The 22,098-nt window shown below is 37.3% G+C and overlaps 1 protein-coding gene across 2 annotated transcripts in view; it reads right to left on the bottom strand.

Annotated features, from left to right (window-relative positions):
- Window positions 1-22,098, bottom strand: part of cachd1 (cache domain containing 1) — a 76,649-nt gene that overhangs the window by 13,844 nt on the left and 40,707 nt on the right. Inside the window, exons 4-17 of one of the 2 annotated variants that reach the window (XM_077198649.1) lie at window positions 17,600-17,706; window positions 10,310-10,436; window positions 8,439-8,583; window positions 8,131-8,347; window positions 6,869-7,018; window positions 5,706-5,939; window positions 5,585-5,641; window positions 4,805-4,954; window positions 3,634-3,757; window positions 3,428-3,545; window positions 2,777-2,945; window positions 1,374-1,516; window positions 965-1,146; window positions 599-709 (exon numbers count right to left, since the gene is read on the bottom strand). In XM_077198649.1, the coding sequence (XP_077054764.1) occupies window positions 599-709; window positions 965-1,146; window positions 1,374-1,516; window positions 2,777-2,945; window positions 3,428-3,545; window positions 3,634-3,757; window positions 4,805-4,954; window positions 5,585-5,641; window positions 5,706-5,939; window positions 6,869-7,018; window positions 8,131-8,347; window positions 8,439-8,583; window positions 10,310-10,436; window positions 17,600-17,706 (2,034 nt within the window). The remainder of the gene's footprint in view (window positions 1-598; window positions 710-964; window positions 1,147-1,373; window positions 1,517-2,776; window positions 2,946-3,427; window positions 3,546-3,633; window positions 3,758-4,804; window positions 4,955-5,584; window positions 5,642-5,705; window positions 5,940-6,868; window positions 7,019-8,130; window positions 8,348-8,438; window positions 8,584-10,309; window positions 10,437-17,599; window positions 17,707-22,098) is intronic. The other variant, XM_077198650.1, reaches the window with a different exon arrangement.

The raw sequence follows: 22,098 nt of genomic DNA, 5'->3' as shown, positions 1-22,098 counted from the left end.
ACAAAATTAGTTGCACAATTAATTTGCTCAATTTTACATTAAAGGGGCAGTTCACATTCATGGCATATTATGACAAACTATGCTAGGTTAGATATAAAACATTTTGCATTTCTCATGGCGTGTGAGGTCTGGATGTGTGTAAATGATATGATATAAAATAAAAAAGACTGTTCACAAAGTTATTTTATGACTTAAGAAGACTTGTTACATAGCGCACAAGACATATGGACTACTTTTATGATAGTATGGTGCTTTATTTTAGTCATTTTAAGAGCTTGACAGTGTAAAGCATCAGCCATTTCATTGTAGGGAAAAGCAAACAATTTAAGAATGATTAAAGGATGACAAAATTTTAATTTTATGGTTGAACTATTTAAATATTTAAATCTCTATGTTTATATTATCGGGTATAAAGTTTGATCCATACAGGCATCAAAAACATGAAAGTCTATATGAACAAAAATAAATGAATGTCCATTCATTTAATAAATTAATGCTAGTTTAATACATAAAATCATGTGTTTAAACCAGTGGCTCTCAACCTTTTTGACTCGAAGTCCCTGTGTCTCCAACGCATGTTTATACTTAAACAACTGACCTTGAGGCATGGATGGTGTGGCTAATGGTGACCACATAGCCCGCCCCACCAACATCCAGGTAGGGTCCAGTAAAGGTAATGAGACCAGGATTGGCTACAGCATGTAGGTACCTAAAAAACAAAAAGGTCAATGGTTAAAACCACATTTTAAACAGAAATTTACGAATGTATCAAAGTTTAGGATCATACATTCTTTCTAATAAAAAATACACCCTCATTTGAGGTGCAAGTATGGCTACATATGAACTCAAAATAACTCCTTGGGAATCTGACAGTTTGCTAAGCTTTAGTCAACAGACTGTGAGAACTGTTCACCAGTGTCCCACTAGGAGTTTGAAGACCTCCATCCTGAGGCTCAAATCTTACCATCGCCTCCTGGTGGGATCGAAGGCTTTGTCCATGAGCGAACCGGGGTAAATCCGCAGCACCCCATTGGGCGTTGCTATGTAACGCCTCACAATGTAGCAGTTGAGGCTGCTCATCTCCATAAGACTCATCCATTCATCTGTCACGTGACTGGTGGCCATCACCTCATTCCTCACAGAAGACTGGAAGACCAAAGGGGTGTTAAAGAATTCTACTTATCTGAGAATCATATAGAGTGGTGCGCTGCATTTCCCTAATGAAAAAGCAGAGTTAAAGAGGAGAGGAACACTGCCAACTAACAACTACCAATCAGGACGGAGAAACTAACCATGATTGAGGAATTCCCTGGTTGGCTACGAAACATGTATTGCTGAGATGGGCAGTAAGTTAAGTGTGTGTTTGCGTGTACCTTAAGGCCCGGGTTGGCTATGAGCCGGGTGTTGTCACTCAGGTAAGCAGTGTAGTGCTCCACCATGCGCTTGGTCTCCGGCTGACTCAAGTGCTCATATGGAGAGGAGAAACTACCAGCGGACAACATCACCGTGGGACTCTCTGAGGGAAAAAAAGAGATGAATCAGTTCTGCGGTTTAATTATATTAGCCCCTAACCAAACCATTATTAATCATCTCTTAGTAACAATAGTCACTAAAGTAAAGGAAAAAAATACACTATAGGTCAAAAGTTTGGGGTCAGTAAGATTTTTTTGGGAAAGAAATTAACACTTTTATTCAGCAAGAAATGGAAGGCTTTTACATTGCTACAGAAAAAAAAACAGACTTGGTGAGACTTCTTTTTAAAAACATTCAATAAGTCTTACCAACCCCAATCTTTTGAGCGTGGTTGTCTATTTTTCAGGAGTTAACACATTACCACATCCAGTTCCTTTTAAAGAAAGAAAACTAATATGTGATCTACAATAATTCAACAATAAAACAACTTTAACTAAAAGAGCTTTTTGCCGCTGACCAGCTGCCCTCTGCTAATGTTTGTCTTTTTTTTTTTTTGGCTTATGTTGGTAAAAAAAAAAAAAATCATGGTTGCACTGTATTTTAAGGTGTCCTTGTTACAGTGTATTTACTATACATTTAAGTACTGAGTAAAATGAATTAACTAAATGTACTTATAGGGTAATGGTTAGGAATAGGGTTTGGTTCAGGATTAGTTGTATGCAATTATGCATAACATATTTATTACTGCAGTAACTACATGTAACGTGTAACAAGGACACAGCAAAATAAAGTGTTACCAAATTCACTTGTTGAGCAATTATGCAAAAGAGTTTTGGTAAATATCCAATCTGGATGTGATTTCTAAATAAATTATCTTTAAATTAGATACTGAGAAATGTAAGCTCTGCATGGAACATGTCCAAACAACTATGAGAATACCATGCACTAGTTTTTTTTTTTTTTTTACCCGTATATTAAAAAAGTGAAAGTGAAATGTGAAGGCCAAGTATGATAACCCACACTCAGAATTTGTCCTCTGCATTTAACCCATTCAAGTTAGTGCACAAACATTAGGAGTATTGAGTAGTGAACACACACACACTGCAAACCGTGGGCACAGACCCGGAGCAGTGGGCAGCCATTTTTGCTGTGGTGCCCAGGGAGCGGTTGGGGGTTAGGTGCCTTGCTCAAGGGCACCTTAGTCATTTCCTGCCGGTATTGAGAAATGAGCCCGCAACCTTTGGGTTACCAGTCTGATTCTCAAACCATTAGGCCACGACTGCTAAGAGAAATGCTAAGATTTTTTTCATTTTTTTTTTTACACAATATGTAAAGCTTACGTTGATGTTTAGTCTGAGCTTACCAACTGTAGCGAGCTGTTTAAAGTGGAGGCAGGAGCTGGGTTGGCCCAGCAGATCCAGGCGGTGGTACAGGAGTTTGCTGCTGGGTGCCGTGTTCAGATTTTTCAGTTGCTTCACCGGGATCTCCGGCTGAACATAAACTATGCACAAAATAAACGAGGTGTCCTGAACCTGCAAATTAGAGATCAAGATAAGAGAAATGAGAGATGTATACAAAAAATTTCGGTAACAATTTAGTTTAGGGTCCAATTCTCACTATTCACTAGTTGCTTATTAGCATGCATATTACTAGGATACTGTTTATTAGTACTTATAAAGCACATCTTCATGCCTTATTCTGCATGACCGTATTGGACATCCCTTAATCCAACCCAATTCCTAAACTTACTAACTATTAATAAGCAGTAATTTTGAGTTTATTGAGACAAAATTAGTTAATACTGAGAATTGGGCCCTAATCTAAAGTGTGACTAAAGATTCTTCTCTGATCAAAGACTTCTCTAATAAACAACAACAAAAACAAAATGCATAGAAGAATTAAAAAAAATGACAAAATGACACTGAAAAAGAATAGTATAGTCATTTTACACAGTCTAGTTCTCCCTCAGGCTGCTCTAAGCCAACATTTGTGCCCCTATAAATGAATAGCGTACCAATTTCCAGGCGTAGCTGACATTGTAGGCATCTCGACTGGGATCACGTAGGCGGTTCATGTGCCAAGACAGAGAAGAGTTGACAGGCACAGCAATGACCTGGCTCCCCAGGGGAAGACTAATAGGAAGCACACAACATGAGCTTAGCAATCACGTGAGTAACACAGGAAACTGTAGCAACAACGGGAAATCCCATGAACACTCACCTGAGGATATTTTGACGCACAGCAGCAAACCCTGGGATGTTCTCATAGTGGATGATGTCCGTATGGAGAGGAGCTTCAGTCATCAGGTATGGACGGGTGAGTGACGGGTGCATGAGGGTGTAGCCTGGAAGATATTCAAAAGTGAGTAACATACATTTTATTTTATTTTATTTAGTTAAAAAATTTAAATATTGGTGTGCATTAATTTTTTTTTAGAATTATACAATTGAATAATTACATTAAATTAGAAATAAACTAAATAAACATTTTTTGCTGTTTCATATGTTGCTGTTGCATATGTAATGAATAACTTTTCCTTGCAGGCTATGACTATGCTACCTGTTATGACTATACTATGTTTTTTAATTGTGGTGGGTGTTAAGGAGAATGTGCTAACATTGTAAGGCTTGAACCTGCAACCTTTTTAGATACCAGTCAAGATTTTAAACTACTAGGTTACACATACCCTTGACATTGCATGAAGCTTAGATTTTAAAAAGCACTGAGAGGCGGTTCTAACACATCTCTTTACTGAACAGCTGGAGACAGCAGGTGCCACTTCATTATCCCAGTCATTAGGACAGACTGTATACTCTCAGGAACAGATAATAACCCTGATTTTATTACATATGTAACACAACACACCCTTTTAGCGCAAAGTAGCAATTTGGGATGGGCTTATCTAATTGTTTTAATATGTATTAAATGGAGGTTAACAGCTTTGTAAATTCAGAAACACTTCTCCCTCCTGGGTGAAGTCATGGAAAAACTATAAAAAGTTTAGAGCTGGATGAAGAGTAAATGAAAGCCAGCAAATACTTGATTTCATTTTTTTTTTAAATTCATCATCATCATCAGGGCTGTTCTCATTGAAAAGTTCAACTCCACTGAGTTTTGCTGTTCCTACTCCAAAAAAACAGGCATGATGTCAGGCATGTTGGCTCAGAACTGCCCAATATGGGTCAGCTGATTCCCCTAATGGCCTGTTAAAGGTTAATGGCCTTAAGTCCAGTGTTTTTGAGTCACTGAAGATCAGACATCCCAATTCAGGATAAAGTGAGAAAGTCAAGCTGAAGTGAAGCAAACAGATTAGCAGCAATTGGCTTATTTTGGCTCATGGAACCACATGGATCTCCACTTAAAACAATCATCACCACATCCATCTCCATACCTTTATTGTCAATGAGGAATGTATATGAGGCCAGGGAGTCCTGGTAGTAGGTGACGTCCTCCAGTATGTATGCCAGATTCACGTCCACTCCAACTACACCCAACAACAAGTTTCCAAAGTAGCATGGCCGGCTGACAGTCATTATGAAACCTACAAATGGAAAAAACAGAGGAAGTTCCTTTCAGTCTATCCCCATGCTAAGAAGTCAAACTATGTAAACAGTAATTCATGAAGAAATACTATTAACTGTGATTTACAAGCCATTGCCAAAAAGATCAAAAATACTCAAAAGTAACAATTAACAAAGTTAAGCAGATATATGTGTTTATTCTTTAACTTTGGGCACATTGTCACAGGGGGTGATTTTTAAAACAGATATTAAAAACAGATATAAATAAATTTCAGCTTCTTTCTTTCTTTTTACTTCCTTTTTTATATGAAGGGCACTTTCCAAAACAACATCATTTATTTTACCACTTTAAAAAAAAACTTTTTTAAATCAATCCAAACTATTTTTAATAAAAAACATTACTTTTTACATGTAAAATCTAATTATGACTGTTCCTTATATGGTGCATTTCCATCACAGCCTAATAAAGTTTTACCAAAATGTAGAAAATTATATGTGAGACCTTTTATAAAATCAAGGCAAATATCACTTATGAGCAAACCTATGTATGCATAATTTCCAACCAAGCATGTCTATCAGTCCCATAAGAGCATACTCTGCATTTGTGATTTTTGGCTTTACTTATAGTTTAAGCTTACAGTATATATTACCATTGGCATGTTCTGTTGCAGAGCCATTTCTGCTGAGGTCTTCTGAGTGCATATGGTCTGTCAGAAGGAAAGTTAGTGTGCCAGACATGAGCTTTATGCCAAGTTCAAGATCTTAACTTACCGTCTCCCATCTGGTCAGCATAAGGCAAGCTGAAGGAGGCCACATCGATCATTCGATTGGGGAGGTTGATGTAGAAGCGCCCCACTGTGGTCTCCAGGTTACTGAGCTGATTCAGAACCATCATACTGCCCTTCACGACGGGCAGGGCGGAACGATCTGGAAAGCCGTACTTCAAGGAGTTCTGTTCGGCCAGGTCTCGTAAGAAAGCCAGCTCTTTGAGTCCCGTTACTCCTTCTGAGGAGGGTGATACAATAGTTCCAATTAAAATGGACATTTTTACTCAATATGTAAGTGTCTCTTGTGCACTCACTGGGTTTTGTAACAAAACTAATACGACCTCAATCTACCGGCTATTCAAATTTGTCCAGATATCACAGATAATGTATAGGTTTTGCTTCTCCAGCCCATTTAGACTGCAGTAATAGAAAGCCATTCATATCCCACTTGGATTACTTAACCACAGAGCTAAGAATCACAGAATGGTGGGTTTGGACCTCTAACAGAAGAAATGTAAGTCAGTCTTTTACTTTTGGAGTAACATTCAATTCTGTTGTACTGTTATTGGACTGGACGTGAATTTCAACACTTCAGTCTATTAATCTGACACTGTGACAGGTTTTAATATGTGAATATAATACAACTTGTCATAAATGAACCAGACTTCAAATAAACAAGGAAATATGAGTAATTTCCAGTGTGTGTGTCCTTCAGAGCCTCACAAATACCTAGTCAAAGTAGCATAACCTCTTCTGCACTGCCAAGCTAATCAATCTGAATCATATGTCTGAGTCATCTAATGGATGAAAAAAGCCTTTCTCACTCTTTCATGTCACTGAGTGGCCCTTTGATGTATTGTCACATTTCTCTTTCTTCTTTTCGATGATCTCGATTTTAATTTTCATGATGCCAAAGTAATGTATGCTAATGGAAGGCTAATACATGCGGGGAGAGGAACAGCTGAGGAGAGCAATATAATGGAGAGAGGTTTCTTACGGTAGACCCAAACACACACACACAAAGAACAGAAGAAAGATGAAGGGGTAAAAACAGCTGAGCATGTTTTGAAAATGCACAAACATGCTCACAGGTGTTCGCTATGAGCCCCACGCTGGCTCCGAGACAAAGAGCCAATAAAAAAGCCGCGCTCCTTGGCGATATCTCACCGTTCATGAGAGCGTAGGTGAGGATCATGACAGAGTTGTTGAGGTGGCGGTTCTCATCTTTTACCGCACTCAAGGTTGCTCTCTTTTCGTGCTCAGATGAGTCTCGGGAAGTGATGCCTGATGACAGGTAGATTATCACCATATCTGTGTCTGTGAGGGGGAAGATGATCAATAATCAATCATATTGAATATAATAACTGCCATCAAAGCAGAACTTCAGACCACTCACACCTAAATAAAGGAGACATGGGCTAACATGTTTTAATCCAGTAAATATATCTCAGTTCTCAGAATCAATTCTGTGGCACATCATCTTAGTTTTTAAGTCTACATATATATATATTTAAGATTTGTTTTTGTTTTTTTGACTGAAATAAAATAGTACATATTTATTTTAGATAAATGTGACTTGGCCAGTAAATATTAAAATATATAAATGAATCTTTTTTTTTTATATTTAAAACATGATATTCTGCCTCAATACAATGTGACAACTCATGTGCAAAAAGTTAATCTTTTCTGTTAAAATGTCCTTTTATTATAGTATTTATAAATGAAGGTAATACACTCCTGGGAAAAAGCTTTTAATTGCCTTAACCACACATTTTTTGGTCAGGAAATTAGTGCAATTTAAGCAAATGAACTACTTTAAAAGCAATTGCCTTCTCAGAAAAACATCAAAGACAGAATTATGTTTTTGGCAGAATATTGGAAGTTGTGTGTGGAGTGATGACTCAAAATGAAACATGAGTTGCATGGTAATGCTCCAGAGCGGTGTCTTTGAAAATCTGGTGAGAAATATAATAATAAATGCATCTCTACCGCAGAGAAAATTGGAGGAAGAGCTGTCATTGTGAGGGGAGTCTTTTTAGCTGCTAGAATTAGTGAGCTACTTCACTGTGAAAAGTCAGTTCATTCTTTGGAGTACAGGAGAATATTTTACAATGGCTTGCTTCGCACAAATGAAAAGTTGTTGTCTAAAGAGGAATGATCAGATGTTATTTTTCAACAAGACAATGCTCCTGCCCAAATTGCAAAGACTAAGTTACTTTATCTACAGTATTTGTGCAATCATTGCAAATATCCTGACCAGTGATTTATGATTAAAATGGTCAAGACTATTAAAAGACTACTCAATATTTTGCCAATCAGCCCCGTTTCCTCCTATTTTTTCAATTAATGTGCAAGCAAGCAAGTTTTTTTTTTTTACATAACACTAAAAATGCATAAAAAAGATCATGTACAAATGCTTGGTCCCTTACTAGTCAGCTGTCTGGAGACATTGCTTGTGTTTCTCAACAACTGAAAGGCTTTCTGGAAGCCCAGAGCATGCTGGGTAGGGCTTTCAGAAGCTTTTATGTTGTTGATGAAGGTGCTCATCTTCCTCTTAGTCTCGCTGGTAGCAGGTGAGAGGAAGCTCTTGTAGCACTTATCCAGAGAGCAGGAGCGAACAGTATCTGCTATCGTCAACACTGAGATCTGAGGAAAAAGATAGAGGTTGAGTGCAATAAAAGAACAAAATGTAATCAGTGGAATGTGAATGATGATGACAATGATGCCACTTCCTTACTTTATCATGTTCATCGATGGAGTTGAGGATGATAAGCGCAGCGTCACGGGCGATCTGGAGTTGGGTCTCAGTGACAGACGCACCATGGTCTATGATCACTACAATATGTTTCGACTGTGGCCTTACGGCTGAAACATACACAGGCCTGCCAACACACAGAGACAAAGATTTACAGTCACCAAGAACGCTGCAGAACGACTTTTCCTGGACTCTGACGGCAGGAAGCCAAGTGAAGTCCTGGCCTTATTCCCGCTCTCTTCACTATAGTGTTTGTGCAAGAGATCATGCACTCTATTGTGTTGTTTTTGGAAACCCTTTTCAACTCCAACAATAACTGTCAGAATTCAAGTACAGCATTTACAATGAAAGCTATATTGCCTAAATCTCATATACATCCTATATAAGTGGTTGAAAACCTGTGAGTAGCAGATTTTCTCGTGCATCTCCAGCAGGAGGAGAGAAGCTGTGGGAAAGGCAGCAGAAATTAGCACATCTTTCAGTACAGGCACACAGTGCCCACAACACAGGGTGGCAGATTCCAGTGGGGTTTATTAGGGGCGACCCTGCATTCCAGTCAAGGGCCTGGGAGCTATTGTAACCAAGTTAAACAGATGTAAAAGGCCTCCCTAGAATGTAATTTACCCCCTGCCACACAAGACGGCAAATTCAGAGGTGCCCATGACAGCGTGAGTTGGGTAGAGAAACAAATCCTTATTTTGAAAATAGTTTTATAAAAATTAATATCAAGAACAAAAACTTTAGACTGGATTTGTCAAGGAGAAAATTATAAGGAGACATTTTTTTTAACAATGTTAAGTAGTTTGGGGTTAGTTCACCCAAAAATCAAAATAGACACCTATGCAACTGATACTTTGACACTTCAAAAAGTTCATAAAAAGATCTTAAACCTGATCCATATGAATTGAGGGGTTTTAGTTAAAATTCTATGTAGACACAATCGCTTTAAATGATGAACAGACTAAATTTAGACTTTTGTCACATATAAACATTTATCAACTCACACATCAGTTGTTGTTAACGGAAGCTCAAGCATGATCGCTTGACGTGCGAGAACCAATGAGGTTTATTCTCATATTACACAGCAAGTTTGATCTTCTGCAAAAACCAATGAGATTTGTTCTTGCGCGTCAAACAGGTTCGGTTGAGCTTATGTTTATGTTCACTGATAAACGTTTAAATGTGAATAAAAGCCTAAATTAAATCTATTCATCATGTAAAGGGATCAAGTCACTCTTTACGAGAGATCGTTTAGAGCGTCAAAGTGTCAGTTGCATAGCTGTCAATGGAGGGACAGAAATGGCACAAATTTCATCAAAATGATCTACATTTGTGTTCAGAATATGAATGAAAGTCTTACAGGTTTGGAACGACAGGAGGGTGAGTAAATGAAGACAGTTTTCACTTTTGGGCGAACTATCCCTTTAGGTTCTTGGCTGCAGTTTCTTAAGTGGACTAACATATGACAGGAAAAAGTTGTACAAATCATATTAAATTAAATCCAATTAACACAGAATGTAGATTTATACAGAATTATTGAATAATTGAATCAGACTTTTTAAAATAGCCTGTGGTGACAAATACTTGGATGAAGTGAATGAATGTGTGCTTTTATTTTATTTAATCAGGAAAGTCCAAGTTTCAATACATTGCTGTAGGGTATATCAGTGTTTGGAGTGGAAAATTAAAGGACTGTGTGTGTGTGTGTGTGTGTGTGTGTGTGTGTGTGTGTGTGTGTGTGTGTGTGTGTGTGTGTGTGTGTGTGTGTGTGTGTGTGTGTGTGTGTGTGTGTGTGTGTGTGTGTGTGTGAGAGAGAGAGAGAAAGAAAGAAAGAAAGAGAAAGCTCTTTGTACCTGCTCCTGTGCTCGTATATGCCCTTGCAGTGGAACTTGTGAGCAGGAAACACTGTGAAAATGCCCTCCTCTGAGCTGAAATACTGCCACTTGATCCCTGGATTGGACTTGAGGTTGTCTGCCAGCACTACAGTCAAAAAGAAAGCAAGAACGGTTTGAAAAGTTTCTGTTTTATCAGTCTGTGGCCTGTTCTAAAATGAAATGAAATAAAATAAAATAAAGTAAAATAAGCAAATAAATAAATAAAAAATACAGGGTTTATTTTTTGGATAATAACCTGTTGACTGCATGACATGTTATGCATTAAATGTCAATCTCAATCACTACATGTCAAGTCATGTATCAGTGTGTAAAGTAGATGTATTTCAAGCATTCTGCCACATATTAGTACCTACATATCACAAACTGCTGAAGACAATCATCCATAACTAATTTAATATGCCATGCAACATGGATCTATACGAATGCTTTGTGCACTTTATGGAGGCAGCTGTAGAGTTCGTGTCAGTTGAACAGACCCCAGCTGTGTGACGGCCGGAGCCCAGACAAGCTGATCCTTTCCAAACACTCGAGAAGCACAGTGATCACCACTCTGCAGCCATCAATTCAAGCGTTTATTTATTTAACAGGAGCCGGGATGTGAAGGAAAGTGGGGGAAAGAACAAGAAAAGACAGGAAAAGAAGGAATACAAGCAGTGGAAGAATTCAAGATATATCTGTTTATATGTATGATCCATTCCAGAATGTACTTAAGCAAGATTACTTGGACACCCAAAGTAAAAAAAAGAAAGAAAAGGATTGAGTCGTATAAAGAGGATGAATGTGTGCTAAGAGAGGTTACTCAGGTCAAAAAAATGACCTGTACTTCATCCATTTCACTTAAACATGCAGAAACATCTGTAAGTGGTTTGATTGATTCAACATGTCAAAGAATACATGGTGCATATATAATATAATATAACATAATATAATGTTTATTAGAGTAAATGCTATAGCATTAGGTCCCACAGAACCACGGAACAGCCTTTCCCAATCCAGATCAAAATAAACATAGTTAATCAAATTACTGTAGAAACCTGCAGAGTAAGAAAAATGGGTGCAAAACACGAACCACAAATTAGCCATCAATCTGCACCCAATGTATAAACAGGAACTTTGCAGCATGTTGACAGCTTTAAAATCATACACATGTGCCGCCCCAGAGTGCTTAATCCCCCATCCAGTGTTTAGAGTAGCTGAGAAGCAGAGTCATGACGTGACACCCTTTCATTTCCTCTATCCCTTCATTCCCCTTTAAATCTCCACCGCCTGTTATATTTCTTCTCCCTCTACAGTGCTGTCACTTTCCTGGTTTATTTTTAACTCCAAAAATCTTTGCATTTGCATATTTTTACTAAAAGAGCAAAGAAATGGGCATTAGAGTATCTCCTCAGCAACACTGATGAACCTAGCAGTCTGTGAGCATAAATAGTATGCAGGATAAGAATTAGTGTCCCAAATCATAGTATGCTGCAAGATCTTATACCCCATGAAATCTTAGCCTCAATGCCTGATCAACAAAGTAGCATTATCAATAACGATATCTCATTCTAGCAAAGCAAAATTGCTTTCCTTAACCAGTTAGCGCTATGCTAAGCTAGTAGGCTAAACTGATTAGCTTGGCAAATGAAGGCTAACTGAAAAAAAAAAAGAAAAAACTAATGGATTTTCTTGTAGAATATCCTAATACTGGCATACTGACTACACTAGCATTCAAAAGTTTGTGGTCGATTTTTAAATTCTTTTGAAAGTAGTCTCTTATGCTCACCAAGGCTGCATTTATTTGATCAAAAATACAGTAAAACTGTAATATTGTGAAATATTAGAAATTAAAAAACGTCCCTGTGATGGTGAAGCTGAATTTTCAGCAGCCATTACTCAAGTCTTCAGAAATCATTCTTATGCTGATTCGAAGCTCAAGAGACATTTCTTATTATAAATGTTGAAAACAGTTGTGTTGCTTAATATTTTTATGGAAACCATGATATATTTTTTCAGGATTCCTTGATGAATAGAAAGAACAGGATTTATTTGAAATAGAATAGTAATGGAAAAAACTTTACTGCTAATTTCATACATTTATTGGTTCTTTGATAAATAAAAGTATTATTTCCTTTAGAAATTATATATATATATATATATATATATATATATATATATATATATATATATATATATATATATATTAACCATGCAAAGCCACATGTCCTAATTCATCATGTTCATGTTTTTGTCTGCTTGACAGGACCATACAAATTTATCGTATGAGACGTATGAGTGCAGCCAGCATTGCTTTATAGGTTACAGAAGTGGAAGGTCAGCTTGTCAGTGCTCAGACCATACATCTCACACTACAACAAGTCGGTTTGCATGGTCGTCGTCCCAGAAGGAAGCCTCTTCTGAAGCTGGCTCACAAGAAAGCCCTTAAACAGTTTGCTAAAAGCAACCTGTCCAAGAGCATGAATTACTGGAACCATGTCTTGTGGTCTGCTGAGACTAAAGGCCTCATTATGCTTCTGCATCAACTCCACAGCGTAGCTACGCAGTCACTCCTACGGCGTCGTGGCCGTTTTATGGTTCTGCATCAGGTTGACCAATCACAGCATTTGACCAATCACAGCCCTTGGGGTCTGCGTCGCCTCAACGCGTAGTTACAATTTTTTGGAGGTGCACGTCGAGCTACGGCGGAGGAGTCGGGGTGGGGTTCGCGGCAACGCAGAGGGGTCTGCGGGGGTACGCCGTTGTTTTGACGCAGAAGCATAAAACAGACTTAAGATAAACTTGTTTGGCTCAGATGATGTCCAGCATGTGGGGCGACTCCCTGGTAAGGAGTACTAAGAAAATTGTGTCTTGCCTACAGTCAAGCATTGTGTTGGTATCATCATGGTCTGGGGCTGCATGCCCTCCCTTCAGAAACTGGGCCGAACGACATGATAACGAACCCGAACAAACCGGTAAGATGACAACTGTTGAACTGCCTTGCTGAGGAAGCTGAAGGTGATGGAATGGCCAAGTATGTCTCCAGACCTGAACCCTATAGAGCAGGGGTTCTCAAACTTTTTGGGACCAGGGACCCCTTAGAGCGGAGAAAAATTTCCAAGGACCCCCTCTCATAACAATAACTGTCTGTGATTAATATGCTTAAAACTATTTGTACTCTTAAATGCCATTGGAAGTAATTGCATTGAAATCTTTTTCACCCTAAAAACTTAAGACCTGTTTTATAGAACAGAAACACATGTCAGTTTAAATCATGTTAATACCACTTATATACTTGTAAACAGTGGGTCTTTTATTCAAATTGCATTTGGACTTAATAGCATTTACACTAAGTAATTTACCTTAAAAGTTTTCTTAAAATCAACAGCAAGACAGCAAGCACAGGCTTGTTCTAATAAAACCAAACATTAAAATTCCCTAGATTAAAATTAAAACATTAAAATTTTACATTAAAATAATAGTTCACCCAAAATTAAAATTCTGTCATCATTTACTCACCCTCAAGTTTTTCCAAACCTGAATGAGTTTCTTTCTCCTGCTGAACACAAAAGAAGATATTTTGAAGAATGTCAGTAACCAAACAGTTGATGGACCCCATTGACTTCCATATGTTTTTTTTTTTAAAGTACCAGAAACTGTTTGGTTACCCACATTCTTCAAAATATCTTCTTTTGTGTTCAGCAGGAGAAAGAAACTCATTCAGGTTTGGAACAACTTGAGGGTGAGCAAATGGTGACACTTTTAATTTTTTTGGGTGAACCTTCCATTTAAAATAACATTTAAATTATGTAATGTGACTTTACGTGCATCAGCTTTAAAATAATGAACTCATTGCACCTTATATCAATGGCAGAACAATCAACAAATCATAACAGAATTAACACTGTTGCAGAACACATCCTAGTAATTAAGTTAAACCAAACTTTTATTTTGGTGGGTTGTAGTGAATAAAAGATTTTGCTACCTTGACTTTCTCATAGAGCAAAACAATTAATCAGAAAAACAAATGTGAATAAGATTACAGCTGCCGTGATTACCTAATCATGAAAAGTGCATATTACAGTTTATATTTTTCCCCTTTGCATTAAAGGTACTTACAACGTGCTTTTGCAGCGTTGAGCATTGTAGCCAATTACAGACATGTCTGTTGAACGCATCGGCCAATCAGAGGCGTTTAAACAAGTCGCGTGCTGAAGATGTGTTTTGCGCGAGCTCACAGAGTTCTACACTTTTCGCAAACCTGTCATTATTATTGGCAATAACCTTAAGATGCAAATAAGAGATTCACTGCAATGTATTTGATATTCTTGATGCTGCTCTGATGCTACTCCGTTACGCACCGCTCTGTTTGTTGGATGACAAAAAGTTCAGCGGTCTAGCTCATCAATGTCAAAATGATTAAAGAATGCGGGGCTTACCGTTCACAGAAGGATGTTAACAGTGAACGAACGCCTGGTAAAATGTAAATAGATAAAGATTTAATATTTTACAACTGTAATTATTTCACTAATACAATAAACCTTTCTTTTTCTTTATTCCCTTAAATCACTTTTATAATCAATTCATTAATTTAAATAAAAATACCCAATTTTAGTTTGGGCTAAAGCCCCGAATATCCACTGACCCTAGAACCGCCCCTATTTTTGTATCAAATTAAATGCTGAAACGTTCTCAAAGTGACTCATAGCAGCTCTGGAGATGACGCTCTTGTGTAAAGGCAAAAGGCTCTTACATTTTTACTCATGTAGGCCTACGCCGCCTATCAAAGAGAATAAGAAGACTTTTTAATCTCACAATTCTGACTTTAAAGTCACAATTACCTTTTCTTTTCTTTTTTGTATTCAGTGGCGGAAACGGGCATCCATTACAAATGACATAGGCAAGCTACTAAATGTCTTAAACAATATTAGTTTAATTAAAACAGTTTAAATAAACTGAGGGATAAAAAAAAGGACTGAAAATTTTAAACCTAGCCTCTTAACTTTGATTTTACAACTAGGCTAGGCTACTGTATATTCGCGGATTCACTATTCTCTCTGGATATGCGCGCGCGTTTGTGGGGGAAAGAAAGAGAGAGAGCAGGAGCGCTCTGCCAAGAATTTCCCCGATGGTCTGACTGGACTCCGCGATTCTGTTCATAGGGTTCTAAAATTATTTCGCGGACCCCCTGGCAACGGGTCGCGGACCCCAAGGGGTCCCCGGACCCTACTTTGAGAACCACTGCTATAGAGCACCTATGGGGCATCCTCAAGCGGAAGGTGGAGAGGTGCCATGTGTCTAACATGCAGCAGCTCTGTGATGTCTTCATGGAGGAGTGGAAGAGGGTCCCAGCAACAACCTGTGCAGCTCTGGTGAATGCCTAGGAGGATTAACGCCATGCTAGATAACAATGGTACTCACACAAAATATTGACACTTTGGACACCGTTTTAACATCTTCATTGACTACTCTAAAATATATCCAAGTCGAATTTCTATAGCATTGTCCCTTGAGAAGGTATACAAAAATGTTTGCTGAAATGTGAGGGGTGTACTCACTTTTGTGAGATACTGTATATATATTCATGACCCCAATAGAATGTACCAGCACCAGTGCTTAAATAATATACATCAGTTGTGACACAGCCTTGTGACATTCAAGATAATTTTTAAAGAACTCTGGAAAATGAAAAGATGGAGATGTGAAGAGGAGTAAAAGGTGAAACAAAGGACATTGACATGGGGGATGTTGGGAAACAAGAACCAACCCTAAAAACTAAATCAAAGTCTTCACATCACACTCTAACACAACACCATATCTTTCTCTCTCTCAGTCTCTGCTTTATCGCTCTATTCTCCAGGTTTTTCCCTCCCTCTTAATTGTTTCTTCTCTTTTCCCCTCTACCCCCCCCCCCTCCTCCTCTTTTCATCAATGTTTAGACTAACAGGGATCAGATGTGACTGATGACTGCCTGCATGGTTGGTGGGGTCAGTATTCAATGACAAATGGAGGGAGAGTAGTAACATGAACTCCTGATGACTGCCTTACAAAAACAAGCATCAGTATGAAGATGAATTGGGATAATCTATTCTGGAATATAAGAGCGAGTGTATGAGGCCAAAAAGAGGTAGAGTCTGAACCAAGGTGGCTGAAAGAAGGGAAAACTGCACAGTGTTTTTAGTGCTAAACCTGAGCATGAGCTGTGCTGTTACTGTACTCTACAATGCCCTTTCTCTCATATTTAATAAATCAGGATAGTTGAAAAACAATGATACACTAATTCAGTGGAGTCCATATGCGCCATTTTAGATATTTATATAGCAAAATGTATAATAGTGGGAAATATTGATTCACGGTTAGAATTCTTGCTAAATCAATCATAGTGGTTACTGAATTAACTCAGTGACTAACAATATTCATGGCAACGAGTGGTGCAGTGTGTTTGCCCTTTCTCTCATTTTTACAGAATTAGTTTGTTTGGACAGTAAAAAAAAAAAAACTTCCTAATCCACCCTTTTAGATCATTTTAGCAAAATATATATTTATATGGGGACCAAACTAATTCAATGAATGAACAAATGACCCTTCTCGTATGATCTCGTTCTTTTAAAGAATTGATCAAAAGAAATCAAGATATTGGTTGGAATCAGACTACTTGCTGAATCCATGACAGTGGTTACTCAATTAACTGACTCGGTAATTGACCATCTTCATGACATTTCAGTGTACAATTTTAATTAGTACAAAATGTATTCTTATGCATGTATTTAAAATCAAATATAGGAGGCTTGGGGGGCTTCCCCGTTGCAAAAACACTGATTTATCTGTTATGAAGAGGATGTTGACACTGGCAAAGTGTATAAAATGATAAAAACATGCACTTCCTCATTGGTGAGAGAGCAGATATACAGGGGAAAAGAGAACAGAGGTACAAAGCTGTGGTCAGTAAAAAAAGGGGGGAATAAAAACAGAGAGATGAGAGGAGAGAAAATAAAGTATTTCCACACACAAATGAGCATGGTCACGTATTCGACAGCATTGTTCATTTTCGTCGCACTCAAAAGGCCAAAAAATCTTTGAAGATTTGACGTCAGGAAAGCAATATTGTTCTTTGCAAATGGTTGCCATGGCAGCAGCTGGATAAGTGAAAATTGGCTTTGGGTTTTTGAAGCTTAGACACTGTGTGTGTGTGTGTGTGTGTGTGTGTGTGTGTGTGTGTGTGTGTGTGTGTGTGTGTGTGTGTGTGTGTGTGTGTGTGTGTGTGTTACACACCAGAGTTGAGGTCTCGTCCTGGGTTGAAAGCTCGGCTATTGACAGTAGGAGAGAGGCGATCACAGCTGATGGTCTTCGAAACATTGGCGTTAAAATTACCATCAAATCTGAAATTAGAGAGAAGACAAAACATCAATACTGACCATTTTAACCAGTGATAATTAGAAAGTGACACTGAAGGAAACTGTTCAGCACTTGATCGGCGAGTGTTGTTTGTTCAACGCCTCAGTCATGAAGAAAAATGAAGCTGAAGTGCTCCTCATGCTATAATAACAGCTTTTAAAGTTTTGTGGTAAAAAAAAAAAAAACCCTGAGGAAAACTGCATCAATATCTATTTCTACAAGCTGCACAGCTCTTCTGCTGAAGATGAAAGAGAAAAATGGAGTGATGCATTCGGAGGGGAGAGAACGGTGAGGAAGAGAGCAAATGGGAGAATCCTTAGATTTTATTCACTACATTCAACACTTTTTGACAGGCATGAAGAGACAAATTTATAAATGAAGTATAAATATCACATAAATAGAAATCACAAAACAACTACAGCTAACATATTTGGGATCAGTAACTTATTCAGCAAGAATGCATAAAAATGTATCAAAATTGACAGTAAAGATTTATAATGTCATAAAAGATTTAGATTTTTAATAAATGCTGTTCTATTCACTCTAACTATCTATTCATCAAAGAATCCTGAATTTTTTATGTTCACAGAAATATTAATCAGCACAGCTGTTTTCAACATTGATAATAATGTTTCTTGAGCACCAAATCAGCATATTAGAATTATTTCTGAAAGATCACGTGACACTGAACACTGGAGAAATTATGCTGAATTGCAGCTTTGCCATCACAAAAATAAATTACACTTGAAAATATATTAAAATAGAAAATAGTTATTTTAAATGTAATAATATTTCACAGTATTAATGTTTTAATAATTATTGCCTTGGTGAGCACAAAAGAGTTTCAAAAACATTTTTTAAAAAAACTAAACGGCAGTGTACATAATATAGAAATAAAATAATATAAAAGCAGAAAAGATATAAAACTTGAAATATGCATGTCTTAATATTATATTTAAAGATGAAAACTCAAGATGAAATCTTCAGGGTCAAGGTTAAAGGCAAAATCAGTGTAGTAGTTGTTTAAGAAGGTAATACTATATATTTTAGTCAAATTGTATGTCAGACAGAAGACTTGACAAACACTGAAATTTATTATTAATTAGTTAATGTATTAAGCCATAAATCCAATGCACAAGACACATTGTGGTTGGTTTATCCTCACTGCAAATAAAAAAGTATAATGCAGTCTGGCTTCCTTTATCTTGCAAAAATTTGTCCATGGTTCGAGAATAAGGATATGTCATTCTACCAGTCCATTTTGGCATCCGTCTAATTTGGCAGTTTTTACCAAGATACAGATGAATTTACACTAGAGAAAAAGAAAACAGAGTTTAATAGGGCGAATGGCTTTTGCCATCAACAACAAAATATATGGGAAGCATCTCCTTTTGTTCGCCTAGTTGGCTGATATTTAATGTCCCCTCTTTGCTAACTATGCACAGTTAGATGGATAGTTGGATGTTGACTGCATTGAATAAGTGTTTAGGAACACAACTAAATTTGTAAACAACAACCACGATTCTTATCTACTCAGAATGTGCCGCAAAAGAATGACATTTGGTAGCTGTCCCATTATGCTGCTGTTTCAGGTCTCTGCCTGCACTAATCTAAGCAGTGTCTCCAGAGATCTTGCACTGCCACACACTCTTTCATCTCCCTTTTGCCTCTATATAAACACTGCCACACACACACACACACACACACACACACACACACACACACACACACACACACACACACACACACACACACACACACACACACACACACACACACACACACACACACTCTCTATCTCTGTAACAGCTCTAGCCATCATGTTCTCATCATCTTCCAACCGACTGTGTTCTGATGGCAGATACTGCATACATCTTTCTGTTCTTCACACAATACCCACAATGCACTGCTCTCATCTACATGCACCCTATTCGTCCTTGCCACATGAACTACATATGTTCTTGTCCATCATCCATTTCTAAACTAGTTTCTTTCTCACTGTCAAGTTCATTTCGCTCCCCCTTATTATCGTCGTCTCACAGAGCTGGAGCGAAGCTGCTGTTTGATTGACAGATGCTGTGATGTGCAAACCGCTTTGAACTTCAGATATTTAATTCCCATCAGGCCTTAGTCATTAGAATTCTCCTTCAACACACTTTACATGTGGTAGCAAAGCAAATGCGCTAGATAAAAAATAAATTTGCAAGCTGCTTTGAATTTTATATTAGAAAAAAGACAGGAGAGCAAGCGAGCAAAAAGACGGAGGGGTGGAAATAAAGAGCGCGAGAGTGAGAAAGAAGGAGAGAAAATATATATTGAATAAAAGCTTGAGATTTATTCCTCCTCTATCTTTGATTTCAGTTTAACATGCAAATTAGGGTCTCTGCAAAAACATCCATGAAGAAAATAGGAATAAATGGGAAATACAAGCCCTCGGGTGGTGTTCAGTTTTGCATGCTGGGAAAAACAGCATCTGACCTAAAATAACCACGAATTTAAACCACATCTGCTGTTCACTTCTAATTGCATATTTCGATCTCTAAGTATACAATTTCAATCACATTATAAACTATCCTAAAATTAAAGACAACTTCCACAGATCTCAACCATTTAAAATGGACAATTCAAAAAAAAAATGTTTATTTCATTTTGTAGAAATTAATTAAATAATTATAATCATTTAAGTTGCATTCAGAATATGCAATTATTATTAAAAAAACTTCATGAAGAAAACAAAATTCAACAACTTCTGAAGATAACTTCAACAAAATTATTTTACATCATCTAGGTCAAATCAGACTGAAATCACAAAAAAGGAAATGAATAAATGATAAACATATGATGCTTTTTTCAACATTTAGAAACCCTTAACAAAAAATGAACAAAGACATTTTTTATTATTCTTCAAGAAGCCTGTCATTAGATTTTATTAGATTTTAGACAAAATTGGGGGTTGAACACTTCTGCTAATCGGCCCGAGCATGCAGGTATATTAAATGAGCAAATTTTGGTCAAATAATCAAACTATGCAATATATTGATCTATCAATTGAAGAAAGATAAACCCTTTATTCTTAAACACCCAAAATAGCATTTTGTGCTAATAGTAAAATGGGTAATCTATAATGCATACTGTCAGAAAGATGACAATTAAATGTAGGATCAGGAATTTAATCAGTAATTCTACATAAAGGTTTAATCCGTGTCAATACACAGTCATTAATATCTTTATTTGAATACAGTTTATGTGTAGTGAATGCTTTTAGCCTCTTAATAGCCAAACTAAGTGAAGAGCCGTCATTATGTACTAAGATGAACTCCTCCTCATTTAGTGGCACTTCATGTTTGAGAGTGACAAGAACAAGTCCCTGTGATTCTATTCCACGGCTAATAGAGTGCTGTCTGATAGGTGACGTCTCGCCACGCGGCGGAGATAAGATGCACGTACCAATGCGGTATCAGTTCTGTCTGACACACACACAAAACACACACACTCACTGCGTCTATCAGAGCAGGGCTTCATTAGCGCAGCAGTCTCTTTGAGTTAAGAGGGAGGCTCAAGGGGGATTATGGGTAAAAAGGTTTCCCTATTTCACCCTGCATGGACTCAGGAAAGCATGCAGTCCGGCAAAGCAGCGTTTAAGACCCCTTTATGGTGACTTAAGCCCCTCTTCTTGCTCCATTTCTGCATCCCTCCCTCTCTCTCTCACAGTAAAGCTGTCTTTTTTAGCTCAGGCTCAGAGCCTGTACAAACGGTCTGCCTCCAAAAGGATTGGGAGATACAGACTGGATTAACAGTGAACAGGGAATGATAAAAAGAGTGAAAGAGGGAGAAAAGGAGATCAAGAGAATGAGAGTTTGTTTGTGGGGATAGAATCCATAAAAAAAAAGAAATGTAAGCATTGGAAAAACTAAGATCCAAGTGAAAAAAAAGGAATGTAATGCAATTTATGCACTTACACATACTAGTCTGAATACATTGCCGTAATAAAAAAAAAGTACTTTTCTGAAATGTTTTTCTCCCACCACATAAAAGAAAATTTGAAGGTATTGCCTAATAGTTTGTCAAACAAGAGGATTTTATATAAAGCCTGTTAAAATTTAAGAAAAATAGTAAACATCTGAATTTTTCGTGTATTTTATGGGTGTGTGTGTATATACATACACATAGAATACATGATATATGATACATGTATTAGAAATTAGTAAACATCTATAAACTACAATTCAAAAGGCTGCATTTATTTAAACAAAATGACAGTAAAACAGTAATATTTTGAAATATTACAATTATTAATTTTTTTAATATATTTTAAAATGTAATTGATTCCAGTTATGGCAAAGGAAAATAACAGCATTCTTTTGAAACCAAATGAA

Source organism: Siphateles boraxobius, unplaced genomic scaffold, assembly GCF_051911475.1.
Source record: "Siphateles boraxobius isolate OS27281-9 unplaced genomic scaffold, OSU_SipBor_1 41, whole genome shotgun sequence".
NCBI classification, from domain to species: Eukaryota; Metazoa; Chordata; class Actinopteri; order Cypriniformes; family Leuciscidae; genus Siphateles; species Siphateles boraxobius.
The sequence above is the reverse complement of the archived record's forward strand: the minus strand, read 5'-3'. Positions and strand labels throughout refer to the sequence as shown.